The 20,011-nt window shown below is 37.2% G+C and overlaps 1 protein-coding gene across 1 annotated transcript in view; it reads left to right on the forward strand.

Annotated features, from left to right (window-relative positions):
- LOC149559251 (spindle/kinetochore-associated protein) overlaps positions 1-20,011 on the forward strand; it is a 188,996-nt gene that overhangs the window by 61,417 nt on the left and 107,568 nt on the right. Inside the window, exon 4 of the mRNA XM_089833178.1 lies at positions 262-387. Within this exon, the coding sequence (XP_089689304.1) occupies positions 262-387 (126 nt within the window). The remainder of the gene's footprint in view (positions 1-261; positions 388-20,011) is intronic.

Genomic DNA, 20,011 nt, shown 5'->3' on the forward strand with positions numbered 1-20,011 from the left:
ATTAAGATGTCGTGGGTCTTGATGCCTGGTAAAGCCCTTAATAAGACCTTTTTCAGTGCTATGATCTAAGACGTGCATTGTTGTTACTTCCATCCATTTCCTCTGTATTATTTCTGTATATATCTGGAGAATTTAATGATCATTTCCATAGCAAAGGGGAGCATTTACTATATTCTTTAGGCAACCGATGACTTGTTTTGGTATTTTGTCTAAGAAGAAGTTACGCTGTCTCTTTAAGTAATTAGCTGCAGGTGTTTGCAGGATTTGATTGATAAAACACAAACTATGCTAGTTGGAAACAGAGCTTTGATACAACGCTTGCAAGTACGCACAAATGTACCAGTCATTAATGATTCTGATGACCTGGCATATACTTCTTTGGGAAAGGTCAGTTATATGTTTCTTAATATTTATGTATAGAAACAGGTGTTCACAGCTTAGGAAGCCACTGTTATATCACTGTTTATTGATACATTGTTCTTTTGTTCTTTAAGTTTTGCTGGTAATTTTTCTGGGTCAGTTCATATTCATAACGTGTAGAATTTCAATGTCTGTTTTATTTTCCTTAGGGTAAAACCCTCTATCAACACCAGGAAAAAGATTGATTGTTTTTATCAAAAAGGAAATCCTAGAACTGCAGATTTGCATCCTCCAATTAAAAACAAAGACTGATAGCAAGTACACACGGATTGAATAGGCTAAGACACAGATACATGAAACCTAAGTCACAAGGTTTGAATTCGAATTCAAGTTCGTCAATCATAAAATTTGGCGACGGTGAAAATTCGGATAAAAATCAACATTAAATTTAACTTATATAAATTTTTTTATTTTTAAATATAAGTAATATATCCACAAAATTATCAAAATAGTTTGACGTTGCTAAATAACTAGATTAAATAACTCAATATTATTTTAAAACAAAATAATATTATTATAAACAACAATATTAGATTGAATATCATAAAATTCAGATGAAGTTCAAAAAGGATAAAATTTGCTGATATTCGAACTTCTTGGATGAAATTTGGCATTTCTTGTGACTTAGCGTGAAACTATGGTAAATTCAATGCAAGACTGAAGATAAATTCATGATCTACAACTCTGAACTAACAACACAAAGCTACCAAATTTGCTGATGCAATTCAATACTTAGCACAACACAACAAATAAAATTAAATATACACTTGCAAGCAACAGATGCATAATAAATGTCATTGAGTAAATACTTTTTTTTTAATACCGATAATGAAATACTAATGAATCGAAACTCCAACAATATGCAAGTGTGGGAATTAGCGTCAATGAAACTAAGCAGAAAAAGGCATTGACTCTTTACAACAATTGCATGAAAAATGAATGAAGAATTCATTGAATTTTCGCTAGCTATGACTACTTCCATGATGAGAAAAAGTTAGTAGAAGTTGTTTCGCCCACTAATAGTAATATTTACAACCTGCAACTACCATATGAACGAATAATCAAAATTATAACAAGATATCCCTAATAGTTGTATCTCTCACACGATTGTTAGTGTGTACTAAGGAATTTTATCTACAAGTTCACTAGTAGTTCACTTGTAGGTCATATTCATTTCTAGAAGGTGCTAGTTGTCATAAGGTCTTATATTTTGGCATTTAATTCTCATTTTCTAGGTCATTAAATAACTGTTAAGTTAATTGTCTCATAAAATAGGATTTAGACACGTCACAATCTTGTCTTTTCCTATCCTCAACCTTGTCTTAATCGGTAATTTAGAAAAATTATTAACCTATTTGTGTCCTCTAGATGTAATTTTGATTATTATTAAAACATAAATGATATAAATAAAGAAAAGAGGAAAACGGGCTGCAATCAAGGGAGAATCACTAGGGCATCCTACTGCAAAAGCAATTAAGGGAGAATGATTACGAGGGCACCGTACTGCTCTATGATTAAGGGAGAACTGCTAGTTATAAATTTAACCCAGAAATCAATGATAAACAGCAATAAGGAAAACTATAAAGGAAAAACAAGAAAGACAAGAAGATGCCCTGGGAAAACCCTTCAAGAATGAAGGGAAAAACCCAGCCACACAACATAAGATCACTTTATTGCTAATATAATATTCAAAATGTAAAATGCCTTTTGCTCGAAGCGATATATATAACACAAGAGAGACTCTTCACATTACAACCCAAGGTCTCTTGAATTTCCCAAAAATATGACTCTTTATTTACAAATCCAACTCTCAGTAGTTCTATGCCTTAATGCATGTCGAGTGACACGTCTTTATATTTAATATTATAATTTTATCATAAATGTCCACTTCAGCTGAAGGTGACCATAACGATAACAATGCCCATATTTCTAGAGATAAAGATCTCTATCGCAGCACCAGTCTCTAACATAGGGCAACCCTATTGCAAGTACCTTTCCAACCAAGAGAATCGCTCGTGCACCCTTTTGAGGTAGCAATTAAGGGAAAATGGCTATGAGGGCACCTCACTGCTTTGTGATTATGGGAGAGCTGCTACAACACCCTACTGCAAGTAACTTTTCCACCAATTCTACAATCAAGAAAGAATCGTTAGGGCACCCTATTGCAATAGTAGTTAAGGGAGAACCACTATGATGACACCCTATTGCTCTGCAATAAACGGAGAACTATTAGGGAGAGTTGTGTTGGAAAGTGTTTTAAGCAAAGCATGCTATTTTGTTACTGATGGCAATTGCTATTCTTCTTCATGGCCATTTTGCAACACAAATGATCTACAAGAAGATTTACACTTAGAGAATTTTCAGTTTACCGAAAACAGTGTCCAGGCAGTTAGAAAGACCAGTTCAGTATGAGGAGATGTAGAGGATTTAGAGCATGCAATTAGAGGGCATGGGGTAGACATATTATCATCTCTAATCTAATCATCACAAGGTCTAAGGTGATTGCATTATGGAGATACTCACTTCTCAATATTAGGTTGATAGTTATGTGAAGAACAAGGTAGTTCACTAATGTTTTACTAGTATGGTGAATTGTTTGAAGAATTATTTTTGGAAAATGACACATTTTGGTTGAGCCAATTAGAGTCATTTAATCTTGATCAGATATCATCACATTATTGTTTTGGTCAAGATTCTTCACATTTCATTCTAAAAACCCGACAAGACTTATGTTTTGGGTCAAGTGATCATATATAAGTTTGGGTGTTGATTGTAAAGGACAGATGCGAATCATGGTTAACTATGAAATATCCCAAATGGATATTTGCTCTGCTGCTGCTATAATATTTAATTATATAAATTATATTTTCCTGTAGATTTTTCTTTGATCTTATAGAGCTAGACAAAAGTTGCAGAAGAATGTTGTTTCTTTTTGTATTTTTCATAATATAGGTATTACAATGAATAAATAACAACTGATAAATAGAAGTGATAGAAATAATATGCAACAATAGATACTAATCCAGAAATGATTCTAAAACCATACTAGCAGAGTCTGATTTATTCTAGAATAGTACCAATACAGATGTGCTTCAAACAAGATGGATGCCTGCTGAAAATGGGATCCAGGTGTGCTGCTGTAATAAACACCAGGTTGAACCAAAGTAGCCGCCTTCCCTAAAAATCCACTGCCTGCAAAGTGTAACTGCAATACTAAAAACCGATCCACTACCTGCAAAGTGTAACAACAATATTAGAAACTGATCCATTGCCTTGATCAAACTGTATGCATAGAAACCTTCGAATTTGAACTTGTTGAGGGCTACGTCCCAACAAATCTGCTCTTAGCACTAGGGTTTGCATCCCAGGTGAGGAATGCTCTTCCAGAGCAATGGCGTCCAACATAAGATGATAAAATGATAAAAGATACTCACTTTTAGGTTACCATCTCCTTATATCCCCTCTCCAAGGCAAATTGAATCGTAAAAGAACCCTAAAGTGGATTTTATTTGAACTTTATAATGTAACATTATTTGCCAAATAAGGCGTCGAAATAGAGAGAAATCATTACTTTATTTATGACAAATAGCTCCAAGCATCAAATAAGTCCTGGCAAGTGATAATCAAATAGTAGAGACTAAGCTCTTTCCAACGAGCTATCACACATAGGCACATCGATCCAAATGGAGCCAGAAAACTCTTTATTACTCCAAAATGGCTAAACACTTAGCCTTATTTAAATTATTAAAATGCTAACTTAGGAGAATATTTAAATATATTAAAATATTTCCCAAGTAGCCAAGGAACAACCCAAGCACTTCCAAAACATGAAATTGAGTTTGTCACTTGCTTGTGACTAATGCTGGACAACTTGGGCCAACTGGTAGTCTCACCCTCAAATCTAGGGATACTCCTTAAAAATAGGAAACACACCCAAATCTCCAGTGATTGAGATCAGGGGTGATATCATAGAATCTCAACTCTGGAAAATGTCACAACCTCCTAGAAGGTAGAAATCTCCTCCTATAATCAAGGAATTGTCTCCTAAAATCAAGGAATTGTTCTCAATTGATCTACTACTACCTAAAATACCCAATCTGAACACTGAAAACCTTGACCGAGTCCCTGATCACCACTGCTAGCCTACGAGACCCCATAATAGGCTAACTCTTATGTCACTGCTAGATAGAGCTAAAGAGGGGACATGACAAACTATTATGATGTTTGTATGGAAATTGTGTAGTTAGAGATTGTACTAATGTAGAGATTTTGTCAGAGCTTCATCTTAATTGTTCAAGCGTAGTGGATGCTATCGGTAAGTTTGGTTAAGGCTGTAAGAATTTGCCTAAGGGCAAAATTCACTCAGGAACTAAAAACTCAAACACAAGCACACAGTAGACCAAAGAGAGAGAGAGTATGATCAGAATAACAATGTATTCAATAATTGGTTCATCATGAGAGTACACTAGGAGTGCTTGTATATAAAGGCCTCAGGAGAGCTTCTAGAATGCATAGAAGTTAGCACCATGATGTGTCATACAACCAAGCACATGTCCACCAGATATGGATTATCCTCCATTAAGCACGGAAGTAAGTGCGATGATGAGAGGATAAGCCTACAAGGGTGGGACACGCAAAACAGTGTTGTAGACACCATGTGCTTAAATAGAGTTACATATTCCTGTGTTGTCTACATGACAACTCAAAAGGTGTGCAAACTCCTAAGTGTCTCACAAATAAAAATAATAAAATAATGCAAAATAATAAAATAATGCATAAACCTAAGTAAACTTAAGTAAGTGTAAATAGTAAAGTACGTATTTACACCAACACCCCCCTTTAAGTGCAACTTAGGGAAATGCCCTTAAGCTTACAAACTAGGATGAAGATGCATAATGGGTCCCGGCTTCTAGGCCATATTAGGTACCCATGAACATAATGAAGATGCAAATCTCCCATAAAGCGGGCAAAGAGGGAAAACCTCATGGGAAAAACCCTCCCCCAAAAAGAGAGATAAGTATGGATGCATCGATGGATGGAGTAATCACGACCCCCCCATTACGACATACATCCAGTATATACAAGAGAGAATGAGAGAAGGAAGAGAGACAGAATAGGCTCCCCCTCCAAAAGAAGAATGCCAAGAAGTGAAAGCCGCTCCGATGAAGAAGTTGGTCCATGAATGTAGAATGGTGTTCCTCCCCTTAGGAAGAAACAATGCCCAAGGTACACCTGAAGATGTGTGCTGGCCTTGAAACCTGCTCAAGTATCCCTGTATTGATGCTGAAGTTCACCCCTTCCAACTGTGTTGAAAAGAACGAATGCAGATCTGGCAAGGATGTTTGTTGAACCTATTCCACTGAACCATCTGTCTCCTCAACTGACAAAGAGACCTCCACTAATTGCTGTTCATAAGGATCCACAATCACACCAACCTGATAAGATTGATCATGTAGAAAATGGACTTGAGGGTCAGAGTGAGCCCTCGCAACAATTGTAGAAGTATCATCATCAATGAGAAGATGTAAGTCCTCAAGTTTGTCTCCCAAGTCAACTGAAGCTGGAGCTAGAAGACGAGATGTACCATGCTGTGATGGACCTTTCACTGTGACAATGTAAGCACGTGGACTGGACTGATGTGACCTCTCACTGCAACTGTCGTTAGAACCCCACGTGTTTGAATCTGTTGAAGCACTATTGTTGGTGTCACTATCAGTTTCCACTGTGTATGATGTGCGGAAAGGAGTAGAGGATAAGCTGGGATAACTTTCCTCAAAATGAACATCCTTCTCCACAAAAATCTCATGAGTCTCTGGATCCATCAGTTTGTAAGCATTGACATTGTCTTCATAACCGATAAAGGTACAAGACCTAGGTGTCGGTGCCTTGCAACTTCTGGAAGAAAGGTTTGCCCATGCTGGACAACTGGAGACTCTAAGGTGACTCACAACCGGTTTTCTGCCACACCATGCCTCAAAAGGAGTCTTGCCATCTAAGGCTGGATGAGGAGATCTGTTAAGTATGTGAGTAGCACTGCTAATGGCTTCAACTTCAAGTGTAGGATCAAGAGACTTGGCCTTAATCATGCAACTTGCCATGGTCTTGAGAGTCCTAATCCTCATAGCTGCAACATCTGTCTTGTGCAGACTGAATGCTGGTGAGTTCTAAAGATCAATCCCCTCAATTTCGCAAAAGTTCTTAAGTCTTCTGTCAACATATGTGTTCTCATTGTCCACCCTAAGTACCTTGATGGCTTTCCTTGACTTGTGTTCAACATGAGCCTTGAAGTCTTGAAGCTTATGAACTACTTCATTCTTATGATGAAGGAAGAAGACCCAAGTGAATCTCAAAAAGTCATCAACAAATATGAGTATGTAGCGGCCTTGGCTGACTGAAGTCACCCCAAAGGGTCTTGCTAATACCATGTGAACTAACTGAAGAACAACTGCAGCTCGAGAAGACTTCCTTTTATCATACTTCTCCTTGAGATTCATATCCACTGAACAAGATGAACACTCTCCCTTAGAAAAGTTGATATTAGGTAGACCTTTGACCATGTGTTTTGAGCAAAGTTGCTGAAGAGAGCGGAAGTCAAGGTGACCAAACCGCTCATGCCATAAGTTGATGTTTAAAGTAGAGTGAGTTAACAAGTCTTGGGAAGGACTCTTAGGCACAAAGTGGGCGAAGGAGTATAACCTCTTGTCATTATTGACTTTCCCAATTGCTACCAATGAATCATCTTTGAGACTTCGCACCATCACTGAATCTGGAAGGAACTCAACCTTATGACCATCTCCTAGGTGAGTGATTTGGTAAACTGATAGGAGATTGGAGCTTAGATTTGGAACGTAGAGAACATCTTTGAATTCCCCATCTTCCATTTCAACATGTCCTTTACCTTCAACTTCCATTTTAGCATCATCTCCCACGAAGATGTGTGGTACCTTTGACTGCTTCAATGAAGAAAAGTCTTCCCTTGAAGAACCCATGTTGTAAGAGGCACCTGAGTCAAGTATCCATTTTGAAGAAGAATTTGTGTTTGCCATAAGTGCTTGACCTTTACCTTTTGAAGAGGTAGGAGTAGAATCCTGGGAAGTACCTGGCACTTGAATCTTGTTCTTCTTGAGTAGATTTTCTAACTCATCGATTCTTTTTGTATTGCAATGATGCTTGTCATGATTTGGCTTTTTGCAATATGCACAAAAGAGTTTGTCCTTTTCATTACTTCCCTTCTTGTTTGAAGAAGAACCGCCTTGTTGAGAGGAGTCATGTTGTGTCTCAGATTGTGTTTTCTGCTTCCATTGCTTTTTCTTGTTGTTGCTTTTCCCCCTTGACTTGATTTGTGATCATCACTAGCCACCAAGGCTTTGGTTTTAGATGACTTGAGAAGGCCAAAATCCACCAAGTGAGATTGTTCAACAATCAACATGTCTGCAAATCCATCAAAGGAAGGCTTCTGGTAAGCAGATCCTATGGTGAACCTGTGAGTATTAAAGCTTGAAACAAAGTTGGCGTACTCAGAAGGTAGTTTCTTCAGAATATGATGAATCAACCTGCCATCCTTAATGGGATTTCGACAATCTTTAAGAAGTGCCCTATACTCATTGACTTTAATGATGTAATCTTGAATTGTGTCATAATTCTTAGGATCCAAGAGAAGTAGATCATCTTCAATTTGAAATCCCTTTTCTTCATCCACCTTACCATACACCTGTTCAAGTTTATCCCAATCTTCTTTAGATTCTGAACAATTTTTAATGTGAAAGAGAAGATCCCCATGTACACAACTTGTTGATTACACCTAAAGCTTGTTGGTCTTGTCTTTGCCAATCAATGAGTTCTTTAGCATCAGTAGGTTTGGTAATTGTACCATCAACATAAAGACTATATCCTTTTTTCATTAATCTACTCCATGCAATATCTTTCCATGTAGAATAGTTGCGTGAAGTTAAAGGAGGACATTTAAAACCCATGATGCAGAAATGAAAAGAGCACAAGAGAGAGACACAAAAACACAGTATACACCCCCCCTTTCACTCAATCAAAAGACCCCCCCCCAAAAAGATGCTGTTGGCACTTTATAAGTAGTGCGTTTACAATGGGCCACTTGTCAAAATGAACAAAGTGGACTTTCTGATTTTTCTTTTACAACTGCCTTATGAGGCTTAAATCTGTCACTTAAGCATTGTAGCTTAGTTTTACAACAATTCTGAAAAGAATCAAAGCTTTACAATGCCAAAGAAGGCCTAATTCTGAAAGTAAGAAATTTGTCCACACAACCCTAGAATTTGATTTCCGATTTGGAAAGTAGACGAAAAAATACACATTTTCAAAAAAATAGAACCTGAAAAAGTGATCAGCTGTGCCCGTACGGAGCTTCTGAAGTTGCAAAACGCAGGATTATGCAGGTACAGTCGCCAAAAAATGCAATTTTTACAAAATTTGTGCACAAAAACTAGAAAACAACACCACCACTAGAAAATTCAAGAAATTCTACCTGATTTCAAAAAAAATTGCACCTCAATTGGAGTCCGGATGTCCAAGTTAGGAGCTCGCAAAGTCAGGTTGCCAAACTGAAAAGCAATCTGGAGAGGGGTTTGGTGGTCAAACTGCAAGTCTAAATTTGACAATCAAACGATCGTCAAAACAGTTACAAAACGGCTAGGAATGACGGTTAAACAGTTGTCAAATTTAACCTAGCGTTTTGCTGACGTCAGCAAAAAAGTCCGCTTTTGGCTGACGTGTCAGCTAACTGTGTTGTCCGTACTGTACGGATGGAACACCTGTCAAAATTCCGTACGACTGATGTGGCAAATGAAGCCTGAGTCCATGTGGCACGTGGCAATTTCGGGTGTTGACTGGGCAGCTAGCTGGCTAATGGGTCGTAGTGAATAAAATTCTGCCGCGTGTTCAATTGTGGGATGTCGCGTGTGCATCTGTCCTTCGGTGGGCGGGAAAGGATCGCCGGCGGGAGTCAGAAAGACGTTGCCGGAAATGAAAAAACGTAGCCGATGACTGCCGCACGACGTCGAAATTTGTGAATCGTGCTAGATTCTGTAACTCTGCGGGCGGGATTTAAAACCCTGTTGAAAAACGGAGTCGCGCCCGGATTTTTTCACCACCTTTGGAAAGTCTGTACGCGGCCGAAAATGATAAAGATGCGGTCGGAATCATGAGGGCCGAAACTATTGCAGTGGCCAGAGACTTCGTTGCAACGGGCGCCAGAAAACGGAGATTAATCCCACATTGCGTGGGTTTGGGGTTTGCGGACTCTTTAAATGGAAAGGGCCGTAATGTTCAAAACAAATGTGGAGTGCCATCGGGGTTGAGGTAGGGCCGGGCCAGGCCAGTGAGGATTCTCGCCGGATTTGATAGGTGCGCTCGCAGTACGACCTTGTGCTATGTACGGCCCGTAGAGTAATTAATCTAATATGCCATGCAACAAATAAATTCCTCCAAATGACAGATTCGGGGTGTCACTGCCCGGGTCTGTTAAAATTTTTTTTCGCGAATTTCTGCAAATATTCTGACGGAAATAAATAGCAGAAAAATGAAAAAATTGTAGATCCGAAATTAATCAAATAAATGCGCAAAAAATAACCATACCCATATCGCAAATTGAGCCTCCGGGTTTCGATTTGCAAATTTTTTTTTGCCTCGCGGTTGACTTTGGGCCAAGGTAGCCGAGTTTATAGTCGATTTTCACTGGTTCAGCGTTCTGGACGCAATGGCGAGGTCAGATTTGGTGCTGGACGCTCCCAATTTCTGCAACACTGTGGATTCAGGCTGAGGTGATGAAGCAAGCGAGAGGTCTCGAACAACTATGTGATGAGAAAATCTCCAAGTTGCTCTGATACCATGTAAGAATTTGCCTAAGGGAAAAATTCACCCAGGAACTAAGAACTCAAACACAAGCACACAGTAGACCAAAGAGAGAGAGAGTATGATCAGAATAACAATGTATTCAATAATTGGTTCATCATGAGAGTACACTAGGAGTGCTTGTATATAAAGGCCTCAGGAGAGCTTCTAGAATACATAGAAGTTAGCACCATGATGTGTCATACAACCAAGCACATGTCCACCAGATATGGATTATCCTCCATTAAGCACGGAAGTAAGTGCAGTGATGAGAGGATAAGCCTACAAGGGTGGGACACGCAAAACAGTGTTGTAGACACCATGTGCTTAAATAGAGTTGCATACTCCTGTGTTGTCTACATGACAACTCAAAAGGTGTGCAAACTTCTAAGTGTCACAAATAAAAATAATAAAATAATGTAAAATAATTAAATAATGCATAAACCTAAGTAAACTTAAGTAAGTGTAAATAGTAAAGTACGTATTTACACCAACAAAGGCCAATAAGTACAATCTTGTATTGTAATTTGATCAATGAACTTGACTGAGGGTCAGATCTATATTGTATATGAGCAGTGAGATCTAGTGGAGTGCCTAAACTGCAAGTGCATTCCCAAATTCTTATTTTGTACTTATGCCTTTAATAAGGCACTTATTTATACGATAGTGAAATCATTGTGGGTACTATCTCCAATGTGGTTTTCTTCCTTAATTGAGTTTTCCTCAAAAACATATATGGTGTTATAAGTTCTCTCATTGCTTGTGTTATGTTTTAGTTTTCTTTTGATATGCTTTGTATGGTACTTGTGCAATCGGTTTGAAGTGTATAAAAGAGCTAGAATATTGATTCACACTCCCCTCTCCTCTCCCTCCCTCTCCCAATATTCTTCAATCCTTGCAGTTGGTATCAGAGCCTAGTGCTTTGGAAGAAGTCTTGACACCTTGAGGAGAATCCTAATGGGATCTAGCAACAATTAAAAACAGCTCTTTATTGCAATTGTAGACATTGACAAGCAGAAAGAAGACAATATTGAGTTGAACAAAAGACTTAAGGAAGGTGATGGATTTCTCAAAACACTTAGAGATTAATTGAAAAAATCAAGATCTAAGAGGAAGGGAAATTGTTCATCAAATGGAATCTGATGGAAGCATTATTATAGAGGTTGGAAAATCTTCTTCAGAACTTTTAAGGTTGTAGCTTTTGTCGGATTGATTTTATCATGAGATACCTTATTGATGATAAATCATTTTTAAGATAAATATCTTATATATATAATATATATTATATATGTAATATAATATATAATATATATATATTATTCATTATATATTATTATATAATAATATAATAATATATTACATATATGGTTAATATATTAATATTACATATATGCCTAAAGATGAGTTATAAATATGGTTATTTATTAACTATTGATGATAAACTATAGAGACATGTCTCCTCTTATATTTATGAGTCTTCAAATCTGCATTTGGAAGACATCAATCACATTGGAAATGTTAGTACATTTGCGGAAAACGATCCATGTTACTTAACATGGTATTAGAGCTAGACTGCAGATGTACGAAAGCCAAAAGGGAAGAATGATATTGTTCATACAGAGATGGAATGATGAAAATCAGAGGTAGAAGAGCATTTTCTTTATAGACAGAACCAGAGCATAGATAAAGATTGTAGAATGAGGATTCTAAGCCGACATCAGTCTCAACTGAAGAATACTATCAAGATACCTTGTTGTGGGTCATATGCAATAGAATGGATAAATGACATTATGCATATCGTCTTCAATCAATCAATATAGAATGGTCTACTCACAACTTGCAAGATGAAAATACGCCAACATAAACCACTATGGAAGAGCTAGACCTGTGTATCCATATCATACACATCATCTATTGGTTAGAAGCAAACTGAATACTACATGACAGTTTCCATTGCTGAGAAATGGATCAAGTAAAGAATAGATAACCCCCAAAGGCACAAAAAAACTGAGGGATATGACCATGTCAAACAAACAAATCAACCAATGAAAATTATATGAAACTCATGTGAAAAACATTTCTAAGAGGTTCTATAACGAAGACAAAGAAGGATAAGAAAAATGATAGGTTTTAAAAAATACCGAGCGGTGACATGGAGGACATATCATTCTGGGATTAGAACTCTCTGAGTATGGACAATAAAACATTTTCTAACACACTGCTTGAGACATCTGACGCGGACAGTCCATGAACGCATCTTTGGAAAGGTATAGAGGTCATCACACACATGAGAAGGCGTGAACACAAGACAAACCATAAGGGACGATACCGATTAGAATTGTGAAGTAATTGAAAAAAAAGGCACCCACATAGAACTATAAAGATACGACCACAGTAAGAGGGACATGACTGAGATTGTACTAAAAGCATTGGACCCCGCACACCCAAGGTAAGTGATAAATTCTTTTTTATTAATAAAATTCAATATTGGAATCAATAATTATGTTGTAAACATTCATTACCTTTGATTAACTATATATGTGTGTGTGTGTGTGTTCATTATCTTATAAAAAATAAGCAAATGAATGTTGGAAATATAGATTATAGTATGCATATAGAAGATGCAATATATGCATGTATAAAATCAATTAGATATTTATTATATAATAGGGATCATTCTAAAAGTATTAGAGTATCACATTAGTTTCTAATTATCTACATTCTGTTGGAAAGATCTTATATTGAATATAATCTAGGTCTCTCTCTCTTAGTTTTCCAATATATATAATATCAGAGATGAAAAGGCATATTAACTAAGATTAAAATTTATTTGTATTAAATATTAATGTTATTTAAGAATATTGAGTAGAATCAAATTTCTAATGTTCTTGCAATAATAATATTCAGAATAATTACTATATGTAGTTTTTATGTTTTACAAGAGCTATTTTTGCCTTGATCTTTCTTCCGAGAATGTTCTTGCAGGAAAAAGAGGGAGATTAAGAATTGTGGATGAGTTTAAGAAAATGGAAGGACATGTTTGCTTCTACTATTAAGCTTAATGAATGTTTGGAGCTTCTATGTATGAAAAGAGCAAGTTGGAACTTAGAAAGAAGTTGTTAAATTTGATATGATGCAAAAGTGTTCAAAGATATAAGAGTGAGAATTTTACATTGTGGGGGGAATAATAACCAATGTTTCGTTCCCACTTGAACCATCTTTAGTAAGGAGATGTTCCATGACCCGCATGGGCAGATAAGTACTCGTCTAAGGATGTTCTTGTGGGAAAGAAGGTTGGTACCTTACACATGCTATCAAATATTGTGTAGATGAGAATTCATTAGTCATTTGATGATCAAGATAAGTGAGGATCTTGAAGTAAATATCTTTAATAATTGAGATTATGAGTATCCTTCTACATTAAGAGGGAGTACGACACTTCTTCGAAGGCAACGCAATAGCTTAGAAGATTGATAGTCAGAGGGAGTCTAGAAATACATGTGTGTGACTACATGATTTTGATGGGCCTACTCTTGAGTGCATCATGAGAGAGTATTGACTTATCACTAGAAAATCAAGATTGATATCAGATTCAGAGAGAGTGAGTTCGACAGGCATCCTTGGGTGAAGAGAGTTTCTAAGTAACTAGAGGACCTGACTTCCTAGGATCGATGTTCAAAAGGAGAAGCTTTGAGATGCAATCTCTTGTGGATGATATCTTCTCTATGAGGAGAAGTTCTAAGTGAAATTCCTTGTAATGTGCTCTCCCCTATAAGAGAGAAGTTTGAGGTGAAAATCCTTGTTCCACCCTCTAGTAGCAGATGGGGTGGTTCATGGTGGATATCATGTAAGTTATTACGTGATGTTGTTATGATATGTAACGAAAGGTGACGATCTTTCATTGACATATATAAACATAAGGTAACCATTATAAGATGACGATCTTATAAATGGTAGACCTGTTATCATGACAGACTTCATTAAATTGTTTTTCCAATGTTGGAAATCATGATAACGAACAAAGAGAAGATAAACATTGTAAGGTGGTGATCTTATAAATGGTAGACCTGTTATCATGGTTCTTTGGGCCGGATTTTGCCGGACACCATGATAACGAACTTGTTATGGTTCTTTGGGCTGGATCTTGCCAACCACCATAGTTGCTACTATAGATCACACTTAAGGTGGTGTTTTTTAAAGTAATGGAAAATGCTTCAATTTTGTGTTATGAAAGGTGAGAAATTTAGTCTCATATTGAATTGAATATCATACTGAGATGATATCTCTTCTTATTCTTGAGAGCATAATGTGTTCTATAAATCCTCCCTAGCTAAGAGGGAGTGTTAAGGTTGTAGCTTCTGCAGTTTTGATTTTATCATGAGATACTTTGTGGATGGTAAATCATCTTTATGATAAATATCTTATATATATAATATATATTATATATGCAATACATTATATATTATTATATAATAATATGATAATATATTACATATATTGTTTAATATATTAATATTACATATATGCTTAAAGATGAGTTATGCATAAGGTTATTTATTAACTAATGATGATTAACTATAGAGACATGTCTCTTCATGAGAAATGTCCCCTTTCATATTTATGAGTCTTCAAATATGCATTTGGAAGACATCAATCACATTGGCAATGTTAGTACATTTGCAGAAAGTTTGAGACGATAATGAAAGAAAAAGAAGACTTGCTGAATGAGCTGGAAACTACAGTTCTTTGGTTGACTAAGGAATTGAATGAAAGTCAAGAAAATCAAGAAAAACTTGAGAAGGCTCAAAAGATGAAAACACTTAAGGAATGATCTAGCAGAAGCAAAGAAATTAAGCGACACATTCAACTTGAGCACTGAAAAGCTTGATGAACTATTGGGAAGGCAAAGACCGATTGGATATAAGTAAGGATTAGGTTGTGAACAAGGAGAATGTTCCAAGGCAGCAAAAGCTAGAGCAGATCAGACTAAGAAACCTAAGGAAGCAACCATGGATTAGGTCAATGGACAAAAACTCAATGGCAGATGTTTTACATGCAACAAACTTAGTTATAGGGCAAAGGAATGCCAGAGCAATTTAAATGCTACACACTTTTTTTGGATATTGTTTCACATGTTGACAATATGGAAATAGATCTAGAGAATGTAGATTCAGATTTTAGACTGGGGATGAGACTTAATGCTAATAGAGGAAACTCTACATGCCACAAATATAATAACTTTGGACACAGTGCGAGGAATTGCAAGTTGATAACCAATCCGAACAATCAAAGATATTTGAATAAAATGTCTTTTGTTTTCAATGCAACAATAATGGGCATATTGCTAAAAATTGCAAATATAGAGATAATGGAACTAGAATGAATGGTATTGTTAAGGAGAACAATGCAAACAGTTATAATAAAGGAAAGAAAATCGATGTGAATAATGTTAAGGATGAAATGAAGAAGACATGGGCCAGAAAAGAATATATTGACTCCATTGAATAGATCACACCAGTCCCTGGTGTGAATTTTTCTTTAGCAACTTGATTAGGTCAAAGACCTAATGGGGAGGATATAGTAGAAAATCTAAAGACCTCTAGAGATGACATCATCTCTTGATGCGATTTTGTGGAAATTTGAAAATTGATCCTACATTGCTAAATCTTGGTTTTTAGTTTGAGTTATGGTCATATGGATAATTATAGGAGGATTATCAGTTTTCTGGTTTTTATCAACATTTTGGAGTTTAGGTCACAAATGACGTTTAATGATCTAGTTGAAGATATAAAAGAAGGATTATGAGTCTTATTGCATACACTGCAACTTGAAGAGCTTGGAGAGAGTGATCTAGAGGCGATTTGGTGATTGAATTGAGACATTATCAAATTGTTGAACAAACCCTAGCAATGTTCGTAAAGTATTTTTTATAGTAAATCACTTTTATCTTTGGTGTAGCAATGGATGCACCACAGATTGTTAGTATTATAGAGAAGCCAAGGTATCAATTCAAGTTAAACCCTTTCAAATCAATGGAAGATAACTCGGAGATGCATTTTCTCATGTACCCCACATCATTATTAATGTTGAATATATTCGTGCGTATATCCATTGTAAACTAGAAGAGATTAGTACCTTACATATTTATTAGTAGTACAAATCTATGTCTGAGAATGGGAATCTAAAGGATGTCTTTGGAAGGTTGAAAGAAATCAATATACTTCAATATATCAACTTTGTGGAGTCAAGGAGTTGGAGTGGATCAAAAGTGTGTTGAGTCGGATTCACAATGAATTCTTTTCGATCAATGATCAGCTGGTCAAGATTACTGAAGAGTTGTCGTCGGTAAGTATTGTGTAGCCGACAGGTTGTCGTCGTCGGTAAATATTGTGTAGCTGACAGGTTGATGTTGTAGGTTCTTGTTATGTAGCCAACGAGTCCCTTCGGGAAGGTTCTTTGGGATGGTATATGTACAACTTTGGATCATCATTGTTGTAATCATCAGAAGCATTATGTAATCCTTTTGGCATATGTGAATAATAAAAGGAGTATTGCTATTACATGTTCTTGTTTATTGTCTGTATGCATTAATCTATTTACCCAATATGGTAATCATTTGGCGCTGTTACCCAATGGACCTGGAACGAATGCAGAGGAATGAAGACTAATGCCGAATCAGCTTAACAAGGATAGAAATAAGATAAAGGGAAAAGATGGAATACGCACCGCACAAGAAATTTTAATTTTGGCACAACAGGCCGAGCGCAAACGAATGTTTCAACAGATTGCCGAGGGACATCGAAGCACTGAGGAATTTTTGGAAGACTCGACAACGATTGAATTTGGTGGAAGAAACAAGAGAGGAATTTCTTAACCTGTATATGCCAAGGGAAGAGAATCCAAACGGAAGGGAATTAACTCGCACGGTTCGAAGTGTCGAGGGAGCATGAGTGTGGAGTGAACTCTTTGTACACGATACACTTCTGGAAGGACTTGAGGAAAACCCTTTTTCACCAAGTAATGTGACTGTTGGAAATAAGACGACTATACGAGACAACATGGGTGTGCAGAATAGTGCGGGTGTGCAAAACAACGCAGGTACACAACAAGTACCTCCAACTTGAATAATAATGGTAGGACCAAAGGAGAAGTTGCTAAAGTTTGATGGTGATGGAACTACCGATCCAATCAGACACTGTAAGACATGTGAAACAATTTGGACGGCAAATGGCGTAATCGACACAGATGAATGGGTCCGACAATTTCCAGCAACCTTAAGGGGTGTAGTAGTTGATTGGTTTGTCGATGCGAATCCCCAACAATTAACTACATGGGCGGAAGTTAAAACGGAGTTTATCACCAAATTTCAATTGCTGCGAGACAACAATGAGATCGTACCAGGAATCTACACCACAAAGCAAGGGAAAATTGAAACAGTCCATGTATATGCCAGGAAACTAAAGGAATTAATAAATAAAATGGGAAGTAAGACAATAGATGGGCTGAAAAAGAGATGGTTCATTGAAGGACTACGCTTGGAGTTAAGGAAGAAAATGAAGATTGTGCCGTTATCATCATACACCGAAGCATACATTCGGGCGATGGACTTAGAGGGTGAACAGAAAACAAAAAGAAGAAAAGTAGCTTATTCGACTCAGATGACGTATCTTCGGAAGAAGATAGCAGTGATGACGAAAAGGGCAGCAAGAAGGTTTGAGCTCTCTAGAAGGATATGATTGTAATGATAAAGGAATTTAAGAATATGCAGAAAGAGACGAAGGGAAACGAGCTATGGTGCACAGAATGCAAGACAGAAGGTCACACAAAGGGATCTTGTTCGAAGAACCAGTTTTGTGAGATTTGCCAAATTATGGGACATTCCTTAAAAGAATGCCTCTTCAATATGAAAACAAGAGGGCCTCAACAGGTGCTCCTGACATAGGAGGCTTCCGCATCAGGAGCGAGCGGAAACATCAGCAACGATGGTGCCACTTCGGGTGGGTACAAAAATAATAGAAGAGGGCAAAACACTGATACCAACAACAATACCAACACTAATAATGGGAGCTGCAGCCGAATTTAGTACGATGTGAATGGCTGCCTGATGGTTCAATGCTAAGCATGCAATTTGTGGGGCCACTTTGTTTGAAACTGTAAATCGGCAAATGCACCAAAGTTATGCAGATGGTGCGGTCTAGAAGATCAGGAAGATGCCAAGTGCTCGAAATCAGGAGTGAATTTGATCACCATTGGGACGGAGGAAGAGGAGGTTCTGGCAATCACTCAGAAACAAGCAAAACTGTACCCCGACACGACGGAAGAAAAAAAGAGATGGGAGGAAGCGTGGGTGGAAATTGAGAAAGCAAAGCAGGCGGAGAAAGCACACTTGAAGGACACTATTGGTACCTCACCAAGGAATTGAGTGGAACAAAACATCATACGATAGATATTACAAACTGAAGTACCAGTCAAAATAAACGATTTGCTGTTCACAATGCCTCAACTCCGATCGACACTCACAAACATCGCTCCAACTGGTAAATTACTAGGAGAACAAGGAAGGGAGAAAGAAAGTGGAACAAGTGCAGAGGACCCAATGTTGCTAGCCCTTACATTCGGACGACATCCAACGGTCGTCGAGATGATAATTCTGGGAACTGTTTTGACAGATACAATTGTGGACAGAGGGTCAGGCATGAATGTGTTACTAGAATATACTTGGAAGAAATTGGGACAACCGATGTTGTGGCCACCTACCTTCCAATTACTAACAGCAGACCAACATGGCATTAAACCTCTCGGGATCTTGATGGCACAACCAGTGACTATTGGAATACAACCATTCCTACTTGAGTTTGTCATCATCCCGCTGAAGAGGAGAGGATATGACGCCATTTTGGGCCGGGGATGGCTTGTACAAGCAAGGGTTAAGCATGATTGGAAGAAGAATACACTATCAGTGGAAAGTAGACGACGACAATTCATTATTGATTTACACACAAATGGTGGGTGAAGAAGCCGTATCATCTGATGAAATGCAGTTTGCACGTCCATTTGATGAATTTTTCGACCTTTGGCAGCAAAAATAGCTATTATTGTTCTAACTGAGGTATATCTAGCAAATGGTGCAAAAGTTTCTTCACAATCGATTCCTTCCTTTTGAGAGAATCCTCTAGCTACAAATCGTGCTTTATGTTTATCAATGCTACTATTTGCAACATGTTTTACTTTGAAGAGCCACTTGGATGAAACAACCGATTTCCCTTTTGGTCTAGGAACTATATCCCAAACATCATTCTTTAGAATAGTTTGATATTCTACTATCATAGCATCTTTCCAAACTTGATTCTTAATAGCTTTAGAAACATTAGTAGGCTCGGAGTCAAGAATCTCACACATTAAAGCATTATATGTTAATTTGCAAGGTCTTTTGTTTTCTCTGAATGTCCCTTTAGGTGCTGCAAATTGATCTCCTTCTATTATCTTCCTTGCCCAAAGTGGTCTCGTAGGATTATTGTCAAGATTCTCTTCTTGAATCTCAAAAGGAGTCTCATATTCACTTGTAGTCTCTTTTGGGTACTCCCTATGAATCTTAGGAGTGGGAACCTCTTCTATGGTTTCAGGTGTGTCACGAACCTCTATTTCACTTGAAACTTTTGCTCTTTTGAAAGCAACGTCTTTTTCAAATATGACATTTCTGCTAAGTTTTATTTGTTTTTGTCCAGGAATG

This window comes from Cupressus sempervirens, chromosome 5 (assembly GCF_028749045.1).
Source record: "Cupressus sempervirens isolate cs-2001-9-10 chromosome 5, ASM2874904v1, whole genome shotgun sequence".
NCBI classification, from domain to species: domain Eukaryota; kingdom Viridiplantae; phylum Streptophyta; class Pinopsida; order Cupressales; family Cupressaceae; genus Cupressus; species Cupressus sempervirens.